The sequence below is a fragment of the Theropithecus gelada genome, chromosome 3 (genome assembly GCF_003255815.1).
Source record: "Theropithecus gelada isolate Dixy chromosome 3, Tgel_1.0, whole genome shotgun sequence".
In the NCBI taxonomy this organism is placed as follows: domain Eukaryota; kingdom Metazoa; phylum Chordata; class Mammalia; order Primates; family Cercopithecidae; genus Theropithecus; species Theropithecus gelada.
The window spans coordinates 153,389,957-153,405,646 of NC_037670.1; the positions used below are offsets into that span (position 1 = coordinate 153,389,957).

The 15,690-nt window shown below is 39.1% G+C and overlaps 1 protein-coding gene across 3 annotated transcripts in view; it reads right to left on the minus strand.

The window, feature by feature from the left end:
- The window catches only part of TNPO3 (transportin 3), a 101,428-nt gene that overhangs the window by 56,622 nt on the left and 29,116 nt on the right, over positions 1 to 15,690 (minus strand). For all 3 annotated transcript variants that reach the window (XM_025378286.1, XM_025378285.1, XM_025378287.1), the window contains 3 exons: positions 7,628 to 7,828; positions 6,653 to 6,726; positions 4,665 to 4,821 (listed from right to left, as the gene is read on the minus strand). In XM_025378286.1, the coding sequence (XP_025234071.1) occupies positions 4,665 to 4,821; positions 6,653 to 6,726; positions 7,628 to 7,828 (432 nt within the window). The remainder of the gene's footprint in view (positions 1 to 4,664; positions 4,822 to 6,652; positions 6,727 to 7,627; positions 7,829 to 15,690) is intronic.

The following is a 15,690-nucleotide window of genomic DNA, read 5'->3' on the forward strand; positions in this document are numbered from 1 at the left end:
CCCTAGCATCACTACCGAATGCTGTATATACACTAAGACATAGCATCAAGTACCTATGATATATTCTATCCCAAAATGTTTAACTTTTAAAAACTAATCATCCAAGCCTCTCAGTTTTTCTCAATCAGGATCCTAGGAAAGAATTAAATCCTATAGGTTAAGTGTGGTGGTTCACGTTTGTAATCTCATCATTAGGGGAGGCCAAGGAGGGAGGATCATTTAAGACCAGGTTTGAGACCAGTCTGGGCAACATAGAGAGGCTCTATAGCTACAAAAAAGTTTATTGTATAAGAATTAAGTCCTTCAGAAAATTATCTGAGTGCTTATCTTAATTATCCTAAGGGTGGTATATAGCTAGAACCATTATAAATGTAGAGGAAAGAATTCATTACATATAATGAAAGCTTTAGGTTTAATTCTCTCGAGGAACCCCTACTGAGAAGGGCTGTGTTGGATACAACTTCCAATTAGAGAAAATACAGAGAAAAGAAAAACAAGCTAAATGAAACAAAGGAGAGGCAATCAGAAAATCATAAAGGTAAGATAATTCTATAAAACGACTGGTACAATCTCTTCAACAAGTCGTCATTTTAAAGAAGGAACAGGATGTGGGGCTGTGACTAAGAACCTGATACAAGGCATCGTTATAGATTGGATATTCTTTGTAAAGAGTATCTTTTTTTTCTTTCTCTCTCTTTTTGTCGAGACGGAGTCTCACTCTGTCACCCAGGCTGGAGTGTGGTGGTGCAATCACGGCTCACTGCAACCTCTGCCTCCTGGATTCAAGCAATTCTCCTGCCTCAGCCTCCCAAGTAGCTAGGACTACAGGTGCATGCCACCACACCCAGCTAATTTTTGTATTTTTAGTAGAGACAGGGTTTTACCATGTTGACAGGATGGTCTCGAGCTCCTGACCTTGTGATCTGCCAGCCTTGGCCTCCCAAAGTGCTGGGATTACAGGCATGAGCCACCAGGCCCGGCCTGTAAAGAGTATCTTAGGACTAACTGGTGAAATGTGAATATGGTCTGGGTTTATCAGATGATATGAAAACTTACTAACATGAAAAGATAAGCAGATGACTGAAAAAGCAAGATGCAGAAGAGTAGGTAAAGTATAATCGCATTTGGGCTTAAAATATCTGTATATATGTCCATAAAGAAGTATGTTCATAGAGGAAAGGGTTAACTGTATGATCTCCAGATGGTTTGAATGTAATTTGCTGTCCATATTTTCTAATTTTCCATAAAACGATTTCTTTAAAATAAATGGCTAAGTGAGAAACATATATTTAACTTAAAAGAATTATTTTAATTAATTAATTTATTTATTTTGAGATGGAGTCTCCCTCTGTCGCCCAGACTGAAGTGCAGTGGCGCAATCTCGGCTCACTGCAACCTCCGCTTCCCAGGTTCAAGTGATTCTCCTGCCTCAGCCTCCCGACTAGCTGGGACTACAGGAGTGTGCCACCACACCTGGCTAATTTTTGTATTTTTAATAGAGATGGGGTTTCACCATGTTGGCCAGGCTGGTCTCAAACTCCTGACCTCAAGTAATCCGCCCGCCTCAGCCTCCCAAAGTGCTGGGATTACAGGGGTCAGCCACCGCACCCAGCCCTCCAATGAATTTCTAATACAAAACTGAACACAATTTTTAACAGAATTTTAATTTTTTTCAAACAAAAAGATCTATGATCTTGCTGTACTGAAACACATCTCTGAAAAATAATTTACTATAGGTGAAGTATCCCTAATCCAAACTCCAAAATGCTCCAAAATCCAAAAGTTTTTCAGTGCCAACATAACGTTCAAATGAAATGCTCACTGGAGCATTTCAGATTAGGAATGCTGAACCAGTAAATATAATGAAAATATTCCAAAATTTTAAAAACTCAGAAATCCCAAATACTACTTTTTTTGCCCTTCCCTAAACACTTCTGGTCCCAAGCCTTTCAGATAAGGGATATTCAAGCTGTATAACCACATTATTGAGAAAATTAAGCTGGACTATAAAGACCTATAAATGAGATATGGGCTAATCAATTTATTACCATGTACTTTAGGAACCAGTAAACATTTTCTATAAAGAACCAGATAAGGCTGGGGGCAGTGGTTCAAGCCTGTAATCCCAGCACTTTGGGAGGCCGAGATGGGCAGATCACGAGGTCAGGAGATCGAGACCATCCTGGCTAACATGGTGAAACCCCGTTTCTACTAAAAAATACAAAAAACTAGCCGGGCAAGGTGGCGGGTGCCTGTAGTCCCAGCTACTCGGGAGGCTGAGGCAAGAGAATGGCGTAAACCCGGGAGGCGGAGCTTGCAGTGAGCTGAGATCCCGCCACTGCGCTCCAGCCTGGGCAACAGAGCGAGAGTGAGACTCCGTCTCAAAAAAAAAAAGAAAAAAAAAAAAAAAGAACCAGACAAATATTTTACACTTTGCAGGCCATATGGTCTCTGTGAAAAATACCCAATTATGCTGATATAGTCCAAAATAATAGACAGACAAAATATAACCAAATGGGCATAACTGTGTTCCAACAAAGCTTTATTTACAAAAAGAGGCAGCCAACCCATAAACTATAGATTTACCCACTCCTGCTCTAGCGTATTAAAAATGTCGACTAACTGAAAGGAGCCTAATCACATCTAATTCTTTTAAAAATGTGTATTAGCTCATCCATAATGGGATACTACTACTCAAAAGGTCAAGTAAAATCTTCTATCACCTCCCTCTCAAAATTTCAGTTCATCTTTAAGAGAGGATCCTTTCTTTTCTCTCTCACAATATACAAAAATCAAATCAAAATGGATTAAAGACTTAAATGCAAGATGTGAACTATAAAACTACTACAAGAAAACATTAGGGAAATGCTGCAGGACATTGATCTGGGCAAAGATCTCTTAAGACAGACCTAAAAATCAAAGGTAACCAAAGCAAAAAAAGTCAACAAAGGGATTACATCAAGCTACAACGCTTCTGCACAGCAAAAGAAACAATCAACCAAGTGAAGAGACAACCTACAGAATGGGAGGAAATATTTGCAAACTACCCATCCAATAAGAGATTAATAACGACAATATATAAGGAACCCAAAAAACTCAATAGCAAAAAAAAAAAAAAAAAAAAAAAAGATTAAAAAAAATGGGCAAAAGATCAATAGCAAATGCTGGCAAGGATGCAGAGAAAGGGGAACGCTCTGGAACATAAAGTAGTACAGTCATGAAAAACAGTATTGAAGTTCCTTAGAAGACTGAAAATAGTACTACCATATGATCTAGCAATCCCACTGCTGGATAAATACCCAGAAAAGAAACCAGTATATCAAGAAGATGTCTACAATCCCATGTTTACTGCAACACTATTCACAATAGCCAAGATATGGAATCAACCTAAGTACCTATCAATGGCTGAATGGATAAAGAAACAATGGTATAGGTGCAGAGTGAAATATTCATTAGCCACAAAAAGAATAAAATCCTGTCATTTGCAGCAACATGGATGGAACTGTTAGACATTAGGTTAAGTGAAATAAGCCAGGCACAGAAAGACAAATATCGCATGCTTTCACTGCTATGTTGGAGTGGAAAAAAAAACAGGATCTCATAGAGGTAAAGAGTAGAATAATGGTGATCAGAGAGGCTAGGAAGGGTAATGGGGAGGGGAGGATGAAGAAAGGTTGATTAATGGGTACACAAATACAGCTGAATAGAAAGGATAAGTTATAGTGTTACATAGCACAAAAAAGTGACTATAGTTAATAATTTATTGAGTACTTCAAAATAGCTGAAAGAGAAGATTTAGAATGTTCCCTACGCAAAGAAATGATAAAGGTTTGAGGTGATGAATATCTCAATTTGATCATCACCTGATTTGATCTGATCATCACATATTATATACTTGGATAAAAATAATACATGTGGCTGGGCACAGTGGCTCACGCCTGTAATCCCAGAGCTTTGGGAGGCCGAGGCAGGCGGATCACTTGAGGTCAGGAGTTCAAGGCCAGCCTAGGCAACATGAAGCGACACCATCTCTACAAAAAAAAAAACAAAACACAAACTTAGCTGGGCATGGTGGCGCACACCTGTAGTCCCAGTTACTCAAGAGGCTGAGGTGAGAGGTTCACTTGAGCCCAGGAGGGGAGGGTGCAGTGAGCTGAGATCATGCCACTGTACTACAGCCTGGGAGACAGAGACCCTGTTTCAAAAAATAAAAGTAACACATGTAACCCCACAAATATGTACCACTCTCATGTATCAATTAGAAAAAAAAAAGGAAGGATCCTTTCTTAGTAAAGTAGGTTTATACACACTTCCCTTTGCACGATCCTTTATTAACAGTCAACAGTTTGGAGCATTAAGCAGTAGAAGAGCACAAGATATATAATGAGATGGCCTTAGTTCAAATTCTGAATTAACAGTTGTATAACTCTAAAGTCCATTTTTCATTCATAAAAGAGATAACGTCACCTTTAGAGGATTATACAGAAACTTAAAAAGCATAGTTTCTGAAAGTATGTTGTAATGGTAAGGTGTTACATAAATGCCAAAGCATCATCATTAAATTTTGCAAAGAAAGCTATTTCACAATAATGCAATTGGATTACAAAATAACCATCATGGTTTTCTGCCTTTATGCAGCAACTTAGTATTTCAAACTTACTCACCAATAGAGACACTACTGTACTAGAGTAGAAGGCCAGATCTTCTATAATTTCTGTGCGCCGATTAGCTCCAATTCGTAAGGAACGACTATGTACTTCTTCAGGTAACACTGTAAGGATCTCCAGCAAAAAAGGCAAAGAAGTAACATCATTGCTGTATCTGCAAAAGAAAAAAGGGGAGATATGTTATTTATAGATAGAAAATACACAATCACGTAAGATAACAGCCATCAGAGTAACTCACAACAAAAGCAGCATTCCCACCACTATTAAAGGAGAGAAAAAAGATATAAACATAAATGTCCTCCACAATTAGTTAAGATTAAAAAAAGGACACAGTTTTTCAATGAAACATAGCCATTATAATGAACGTGATATCTATATGTCCTAACATGAAAAAAGTCCACAATGTAGTAAGTGAAAAACATGTATGAAACATATTGAATATGGGTGAACAAATACATAGGTATTTGTACATTAAAATATATATGCACTTATTTATTTTAAAATGCATAAAGGAAACTCTACATAGCCGATTGTTAATAGTGGTTGCTTGTAAAATACAGGGTTAAGGGCCAGGTGTGCTGGCTCATGCTTATGATCCCAGCACTTTGGGAGGCCAAGGCAGGAGGATCACCTGGGCCCACAAGTTCAAGACCAGCCTGGGCATCACAGGGAGTCCGTCCCTACATTAAAAATTTTTTAATTAGCCAGGCACGATGGTGTGCATCTGTAATCCCAGCTACTTAGGAGACTGAGGCAGAAGGATCTCATGAGCCCAAGAGTTGCAGGTTCCAGTGAACCATGATCACACCACTGCACTTCAGCCTGGGTGACAGAGCGAGACCCTGTTTCAAAAACAATATATAAGGATAGGGAGAAAGGATGGGGTTCGCTTCCATACTGTTAGAATTTTTTCAAGGAGCATGTGTCAATTTCCCCAATAAAATTTTTCTTTAAAAAATAAGCTATCCATTCAGGAGGCTGAGGTGGGAGGATCACTTGAGCCCGGTAGGTTGAGGCTGAGGTTGTAGTGAGCCATGACTGTGCCACTGCACTCCAGCCTGGGTGACATAGCAAGACTGTGTCTCAAAAAAAATAAAAATAATTTTTTAAAAAGTTATACAGGCTGGGTGAGGTGGCTCACACCTGTAATCCCAGCACTTTGGGAGGCCGACGTGGGCAGATCACTTGAGGTCAGGAGTTCGAGACCAGCCTGGCCAAACCCCACCTCTACTGAAAATATAAAAATTAGCTGGGCGTGGTGGCACATGCCTGTAATCTCAGCTACTTGGGAGGCTGAGACAGGAGAATCACTTGAACCTGGGAGGCAGAGGCTGCAGTGAGCCGAGATCACACCACTGAACTCCAGCTTGGGCAACAAGAGTGAAACTCCAGCTCAAAATAAAATAAAATAAATAAAAAGTTATCTATAAAAGGCTGTAATGACACACTACATTGTAAGTAAAAAGTACATCTAGACTTTATTCAAAAATAACTTCCCAACCAAATGCAAGCAAATATCAAGATTATCTTGCCAGGACCCAGAAGGAACGCTTGTTTCAAAGTAGCAAGTTCTGTGTGTCTAAAAAGAATACTGTCCCTCTGATAAACGTGAAACAAACCCCAATTAGTAAGAACATATATTCATAACAACTTCTCATTTAATATACTCTTAAATTCTATATTTTTACAAAACGGCTGTCATGCCAGTTAGTGAGAGTGATCCACAAGGCAATAAAAGACTTTGCTGCAATTAATTCAAGAAGTGTGTGTTACATAAATTACTAGTCTTTTACAACCCACACAGTATATTTCAGTGGTATTTAAAATTTTAGATAAGTTTCACTTAATCTAACAAAGGTTAATAACATAATTCTATGTTAAGAGTTCAGGGAAATAGTCAAATATCTAGCTATTGCCAACAAATTTCTCTGTGTAGGTTAATGGCAATTCCAAATGCTAATATACAGTCAATATAAATTACTTACTTTTCCACCAGTGTTTGCACACATCCCTTCCAGGAAGGCATCTGTAGGGCAAGATCTGCTATTGCTAAAGCAAGCTGAATAAGAGAGAATAAATGAAGACAGATGAACAGAAATAGGGTTACAATAAATATTAATTGGGAAGCAAAGAAATTACATTTCTTCCAAACAATATAACAACTAGACTAACCTTCCCTCCCCCATTTCTCCCAACCTTCAGTTATATGTATCTGATGTAAACTCTTCTGGGTTAGCTATAAATTGCTGAAATTTAAGAGTTAACTTTTAAAAATTAAAGAAAAAAAAAAAAACAGAAAAGTCAAACAACAGAATATGGACATTCCTCAAAATATATCAATATTTACTTTTATTTGGCAATACCACAGAACTTCACAGACATATAAATTATACTATGCCAAAGGTCAAAGCTACTAACAAAGTCAGACCTTTGACTCAGTTCTCAAATAATGGATTGCCATTTCCCTTCTCTTTCCATTTCTCATCTTGAAGACTTAAGCAAAAGCCTCCTCTTCAAGGACACTTCTATGCCAGGCAGAGGACACACGTGAGTATGTACTCACAGAAGCTTCCGGTTTTCCTATCTAATGTATTTCCCTGTCCAAGGGGGAAAAGGACAGATACTCTAGTTCAACCTTTCATTCATGAGACCTTTGCTAAAGCCAATCAGCCCAGAAAGGATTTCTTAAAAGGCAACTACCTAAACCTCTGACCTAGCATGCCTGTGAAAACACATACTCACCTTAACCACTTCTGGTATTAAGTTAGTTCAAAACCAAATGAACTCTAAGATTAATACAAAAGATTAAAAATTTCATTTTCTATCCACTTACAAGAATACAGCAGTATATCTGTAATGAAGTTAACATTACCTCACATGGCCTAGCAATACCAATTAAAATAATCCTGATAAATTCAAATGGCCATACAAATTTCTCTAATGAGAAGCACAGGATTTACCTGCGTTACAATGACAGGTGACAAGTCTTTCAAGTTCTGGATATGGGTTAGCAATGAGTCCCGTAAAGAGGCATGAGAGTCTGTGGGGAGCTCATAAAATGAGGTCTGAATCTTCATTTTCATGGTCTGTGCAGCAAAATAGCATGATTCCACATCCTGTCGGATCTGTAACAACTGGTCTGAGATCTCCCATGCATGAACCTGAAAGCGTATTAGACAAAGATGTCTTAAAGAAGACTACTTTTCTAATTTTAATGCCACAATCTCAATACTTATATAAACATATTTAGACCAACGTATAAAGAAAAATCTGACAGGCTAAATCACCCAGTAATTCAGCCAACAGTTCAAAATACATTGTTACACGCTCTGTTCAACAAAGTAATTACCTAAAATCTGACTAATTCTAGGAAGGCACAAGAGCTATCAGTTAAATTAATAGATACAATCTTGTTGATTTGAATGACTGTGTGGGTGTCAAGAATATGAAGAAAAATGTCCCAAAAGTCTCCACTAAATAATTTCCACTGTATAATTTCCAGTCCTAATCTATGGTTGGATGTTTCTTCTCTTTTCTTGCTTAAAATAAAGCTTTGTTCACTCTAAGAATTGAATCCAGAAGCTGTTTTAATATATCTATAAATATAAGAATATATTTTATATTGGTCTCAGTAGCCCTACATTTCAATTATTAGTTCCTGATAAAACAGAAGAAAAGCTATCTTGGCTCTAGTAAATATTTCACATCCTTCAATTATTTTCTTTCTTTTTTTGGAGACAGAGTCCCGCTCTGTCACTCAGGCTGGAGTGCAGCGGCACAATCTAGGCTCACTTGCAACCCCTGCCTCCCAGGTTCAAGTGATTCTCCTGCCTCAGCTTTCCGACTAGCTGGGATTACAGATGTGCACCACCACACCCAGCTAATATTTGTATTTTTAGTAGAGGCGAGGTTTTACCATGTTGGCCAGGCTGATCTTGAACTCCTGACCTCAGGTGATACTCCTGCCTCGGCCTCCCAAAGTGCTGGGATTACAGGCATGAGCCACCGTGCCTGGTCCCTTCAATTATTTCCTGATGAATTACGACTTGGCAAAGTGCTACATATGCTACTGAAATCACTTTCAACGGAAAAATAAACTTATCTACAGACATAATAAAAAGAACCAAAGTATAAAATCTGGTCTCTAGTAGCTAGTCACAATTATAAAGGGGAGCCATATTTTGAAGACAACTTTGTAAACAAAATCATGCAGTAGATTGTAGACAACTAGTTAATTAGTTTAATTCTAATCCAATTCTATGCTAAACAGCCTCTGGAAGAAGACTAACATGGACTGGCAATAATGGACTGAAAAAAATTTCAACCTCAATTCAGGAACAGTGTATATTGTAAAGAGAAGGGATCAATTTCTTATGAACACAGAGCTCTTCACAAGTAATACATAATCCCTTGTGTATCCTTCAAGATCTTTCCAAAGATAGATATGAAGCAAGTTAAGATACAGAAACAGGTAGAATAAACGGCTTGTACAAGTTCCTAAAGTAAATGGAAAATAAAGACCCTGAATTTCCTAATTACAGATTTACTGACATAAAACTTAGCTTTAGGCTGGGCGTGTGGCTCATGCCTATAATCACAGCACTTTGGGAGACCAAAGGGGGAGGATTGTTTGAGCCCAGAAGTTTTGACACTGGCCTGGGCAACATGACAAGACCCCCGTGCCTCTACAAAAAATTTAAAAAATTAGCTGGGGCCCGGCACAGTGGCTCACGCCTGTAATCTCACCACTTTGGGAGGCAGAGGCAAGCAGATCACCTGAGGTCAGGAGTTCAAGACCAGCCTGGCCAACATGGTGAAACCCTGTCTGTACTAAAAATACAAAAAAATTAGTCGGGTGTGGTGGCACTCTCCTGTAATCCTAGCTACTCAAGAGGCTGAGGCAGGAAAATAGCTTGAACTCAGGAGGCAGAGGTTGCAGTGAGCCGAGATTGCACCACTGTATTCCAGCCTGGGTGACAAAGTGAGACCCTGTCTAAAAAAACTAAAAACTAAAAACTAAAAACTTAGCTGCGCATGGTGGCATGCACCTGTAGTTCCAGCTACTTGGGATGCTGAGGCGAGAGCATTGCTTGAGCCCAGGCAACAGGCACCCTGTTTTTTAAAAAACCACCCCTCCCACCCCCCACCAAAAAACCCCAACATTAGCTTTCGATGAAATAAGGGGTACAAAGTAAGCATGAGGTGTTAACTTCTTTACAGATATAGTATATTTTACTAATTTTTGTACTTTTTAGTCCAAGCATCACGTCTCAAATGTATTCAACAAATGTTTAATGAATTAATGCAGTACTAATAGCACCAATTTTCCTTTCTCAAGTAAAAAATCTTCCAAAGTTTTTAGCCATTGATTAACCAGTAATCCAAGCATGCCTATGATTTAATATACCATCAGAATATCTTTACTTTGATCACATTAATATCTTTTTATTTTTTGAGACAGGGTCTCACTCTGTCACCCAGGCTGGAGTGCAGTGGCACGATCTCAGCTCACTGCAGCCTCGACCTCCTGGGCTCAAGAGATAATCTTGCCTCAGCCCCCTAGTAGTTGGAACTACAGGTGTCTGCTACCACACCCGGCTAATTTTTGTATTTTTTGTACAGATGGGGTTTCACCATGTTGCCCAGGCTGGTCTTGAACTCCTAAACTCAAGCGATCCTCCTGCCTTGGCCTCCCAAAGTGCTGGGATTCCAGGCGTGAGCTACCATGCCTAGCTGATATATTTTTAAATAGCAAAAAGTTTCTATGAAGCTTTATACAATCTCCACAAATCCCTCATAAAAACAGAGCATTAGACAGCAACAAAACTAGGTGTTGTCTAGTTATCTCCAAGGGTATCTACAAGAACCCCAAAATATAAGTGGAAAGAGACAAGCCAGTGACATCTGTAAGACCTGTGTAGTTTTAGTCTCAGTAAATGTGGAAGCAGAGGCAAACAACATGGTATCTAATGGACCTAAGAACAGAGAAACACCAAGAACCAACAGAGATTCACTGGAAAGTACAAGGAGCCAATCTGAGGATGGCAGTTGAAAATGGAGAAGGTTGGGCCGGGCGCAGTGGCTCATGCCTGTAATCCCAGCACTTTGGGAGGCCGAGGCACACAGATCACCTGAGGTCAGGAGTTCAAGACCAGTCTGGCCAACATGGTGAAACCCCGTCTCTACTAAAATACAAAAATTAGCTGGGCATGGTGGCGGGTGCCTGTAATCCCAGCTACTCTGGAAGCTGAGACAGGAGAATCACTTGAATCCGGGAGACGGTGGTTGCAGTGAGCCGAGATCACACTACTGCACTCGGCTGGGCGGCTGAGTGAGACTCCGTCTCAAAAAAAAAAGAAAATGGAGGAGGTTTTACCCAATCCAATAGCCAGTGAGTATAAGTGTGAAGGGGATGCCAATAGTTTAGCCTTTATAAAACCTTGAAACCAAACAACGAGGAAAAGACCCCAACTGAGGAAAAACTGCTGTGAAAAAAACCCAAAATAATATAGGACAAGTATAATAGAAATGAAGGAAGAAAAGGTTGAAAGTATTATCCTTAATCAAACCTTCTTCTAGAAATTCAGAAAAACTAATTTCACAGAAAATAAGCAACTGAGGTCAAATGTCATACATGGCTGAAAGAGAAAATAAGCAGAGTAACACCTTATGAGGAAAGAAGACCAGAAAAACAGGTTTAAAAACCTAGCCTATTATTTCAAAATGAGCTAAACAACGTTAAGAAAATGATACAAGATACGGAAGAACAGAATTGGGAAGGAAAATTTCAGAAATGCGGTAAAAATCTCAGGAAAAAAACAGAAATTAAAGAAGAAAATCCCTTCAGAGATGAAGACTAGGAGGAATTTCACTGTGACTAAACACATCAGATAATGTCTTAAGAGAAACACATGAAAAGGAGTTTTTAAAATAAAAAAAAATTTTAAAGATTCAAGAGGAAATGACAAATATTGAACAGAGACAAAGATCTAACATCTAGACAACAGAGATCTCTGAAGAAGAAAATCAAAACAAGGAAACGGAACAATTATCAAAAACTGTAATTCAAGAAAATGTTCCTAGTTGGGCAAGGCAGTTTACGCCTATAATCCCAGCATTTTAGGAGGCGGAGGTGGGAGGCTTGACGCCAGGAGTTTGGGACCAGCCTGAGCAACATAGCAAGATACTGCCTCTACAAAAATTTTAAAAATTAGCTGGGTGTGGTGGTGTGTGCCTGTAGTCCTAATTACTAAGGAGGCTGAGGAGGAAGAATCATTTGAGCCCAGGAGTTTGAGGTTACAGTGCGCTATGATCCTGCTACTAATTTTTTTTTTTAATTTAAAAAATTTGGTATCAAAGTTATCAAAAGAGGAAGTGTAAATAAATGAATATAATCCCATCACTACACTCCAGCCTGGGTGACAGAGCAAGACCCCATCTCTTAAAAAAAAAAAAAAAAAAAAAAACAGAAAAGGTTTCTGAAATGTTGGGTGGTAAGAGAGAAAGACATGGAACTATACATTGAAAGAGTATATCATATACCTAAAAATACCAACCCAGAATAACCAATACTGAGACATAATCTGGTAAAATTAATATACTTAAAGAAAAAGAATAAAATAATTTGGACATCTATATAAAAACAGCAAATGATTTACAATGGAAAAAATTAGATTATCATCTACTTTGACTTGAACACTTCATGGCAGAAGAAAATGAAAGAACATGGTAAAGATATGCTAAGAAAGAAAATGTGACGAAGATTTTATGTCAAGTCAAACTAATTTTCAATTATAAAGGCCAGAAACTGTTACTTGCAAGAATGTAGATATTATTCCTAAAAGCCCTTCCTAAACAATCTGCTTTAAAAAAAAAAAAGAGCTTTGGACAATCAAACTGATTAGAGAGAACAAGGCATCAATGTAAGGACTGGGGGTGAATATTAACCATAGTTTATTACAACAATTACGAATAAATGAAGGTCAAAAGAGAAATGGTATGTAATGATTACAAGCTCTGTATAGACACAGTGTGGAAGAAAGGGGAGAGCACATGCAAAACTACGCTTGTTTTCAGTGTACATACTGATAGTAGTAGTGTTAGCATTGTTAGTCTGAGGCTACTGACTAGGCTAATGTGGGACAGAGCTACTGAGTAATTATGAGATATTCTATCACCGTCTGTGTCCCTCACAACCTGGATTCTCAGTATGGAAGAAAAGAAGTACAGACAAAAAGGCTTAAGTTAAAAACTTTATAATGCTGTAGTTGAAAAGGCAATATAAATTCATGAGGTATTTTACCTTTAAGTACTTATACCCACTATTTATATACCTACTTTTCTACATATGTATACACACACATAGATAATTTATATATCCTATATAGATATATAAAATATATACAATTCCCTAGCTCTATCCACTGAAAGCCCTAAACATACTGTCCAACTCAGTAACAAGTTGCATCCCTAGCGCCTACACTGTAGCCTTTAAATTCAATTTCCCACTAAAAGATACCAATATTAAATATACAAGATAGGCCCATGATACATTTTGTCATACTAGAAAGGACAGAAGACAATAAGACTACTAGAGTCATTTCAAAAGTACTGAGGAGCCAAGGAGGCAACCAGCTGGCCAGAGACAGGACCATTTCGGATTCAGCAAGGAATACAAGGAAAAAACAAACTGGCCACCACAGGCCATTTTTGGTAACAATTACAAGCAGATATAAACTCATTATCTTACAAGGGAAAAAAATCATGTATTTATCTTGGTTTTCCTATATAAACTGTACTCCTAAGTAACCTAAGAGATGAGAAGAGTCTCTTTATAGAAGTATTACAATGGCAAAAACCACAATTACTTTGGCACTAACCTAACAGCATGTAAGTAAAGAAATAACAGATTTAGAATATTAACACTTCACAACCCACAATTAATGGACTAAGCACTGAACAATAACAGCTAGTTACATCACACACAAAAAAGAATAAGGTGGATTAAAGATAGCTGTGAATATAATGCTAATCCTACACTGAAAGGTAGAATCTACATGCCTTTGAATCTGCACTGGCCTTGATACCTTGCATAACTGACAGAATATGGCAGGAAGTGACATTCTGGAACTTTCAAGGTTAAGTCAAAGGAATCTTTGGAGCTTCTGCCTTGGTATCCTGAACACTACTCTGAGGAAAGCCACTGCCTGTAAAAACTTAAGACTACTCTGCTGGAGAGAACATGGTAGAGCCCTGAGACCACATGGAAATCTAGAGGGGCCCAACTGAATCCAGGCTTCCAGTCATTCCCACCAGACTGTCAGGCATGTAAATGAAGCCATCTTAGAACCTCCAGACCAGCTCAGCCACCAAATGGATGAAACCCGAAGGAGCACAATCAGGATCCCGGATGCTGATTTGAGCCCGCTCAAATTCCTGATCAACAAAGTTATGAGATATAATAAAATGGTTTTTATTTCAAATCACTTAAGTTTTGGGGTAATCTGCTTCATCGTGGTAAACAATCAGAACCACCAGAAAACCAAACACTATATGCCTCTTGATGAAAGGAGATACCAAAATAACAAGGGAATCAAATCTGTGCCTCATTGAGCCTCTAGATCCAGCAGCTAATTTGCAGGAAAAACAAAGGAGAGTAGAACTGAATCATGACAATAAAATCAGCAAAATCCACTGTGGGAAACTCTACAGGTCAAATGGCCCTGATAGTTCAACAGATAAATAATCTACAGAGGCCAGGTGTTGTGGCTCACGCCTGTAGCCCCAGCACTCTGTGAGGCCAAAGCAGGCGGATCGCTTGAGGCCAGGAGTTTGAGACCAGCCTGGGTAACAAGCAAGACCCTGTCTCTAGGAAAAATTTTTGAAAACTTTGCCATGTGTGGTGGCATGCCCCTTAGTCCCAGCTACTCGGGAGGCTGAGGGGAAGGATCCCTTGAGCCCAGGAGTTTAAGGCTGCAGTGAGCATTGATCACACTTCACACTCCAGCCTGGGCTACAGAGCAAGACTCTGTCTTAAAAAAAAAAAAAAAAAATTAACAGAGAGAGAACCTGCAGATTAAGACACTCAGAAATTAAAAAACAGGCTGGGCACGGTGGCTCACACCTGTAATCCCTGCACTTTGGGAGGCCAAGGCGGGTGGATCACCTGAGGTCAGAAATTCGAAACCTGCCTGGCCAACACGATGAAACCCCATCTCTACTAAATATACAAAAAATTAGCTGGGCATGGTGGCAGGTGCCTGTAATCCCAGTTACTCAGGAGGCTGAGACAGGAGAACTGCTTGAACCCAGGAGGCGGAGATTGCAGTGAGCCAAGATTGCACCACTGCACTCCAGCCTGGGCAACAACAGCGAAACTCCGGCTCAAAAAAAAAAAAAAAAAAAAGAACCAGCTGGACCCACTAAGCCACTAAGTATAAAACCATAAAGAAACACAAAAGATTATTATAAAAGGACAGTGGTTACCTCTATGGGGAGGAAAGTAGTTATGTCAAATGGTACAAGAATAGCTTCTGGAGTGGAATGGCCAGTAAAGTTCTATTTCTTTTCTTTTCTTTTTTTATAAAAATGGGACAGGGTCTCGCTATGTTATCCAGGCTGGTCTCAAACTTCTGGGTTCAAGCAATCTTCTTGCCTCGGTCTCCCAAAGTGCCAGGATTACAGGTTTGAACCACTGTGCTCAAAGTTCTATTTCTTGACTTAGGTGGTGGGTACAAGGATATCCGTATATAGTAATTCACTAAGCTACACGTTTGCATTGTGTTTCTGTGTTTACATTTAGAAAACAAAACAACAATAAAAACCCCAATGTAGGCTGGGCGCAGTGGCTCACACCTGTAATCCCAGCAGTTTGGGAGACCGAGACTGGTGTATCACCTGAGGTCAGGAGTTCTAGACCAGCCTGGCCAACATGGTGAAACCCCATCTCTGCTAAAAATACAAAAATTAGCTAGGCGTGGTGGTGTGTGCCTGTAGTCCCAGCTACCCAGGAGGCTGAGGCAGG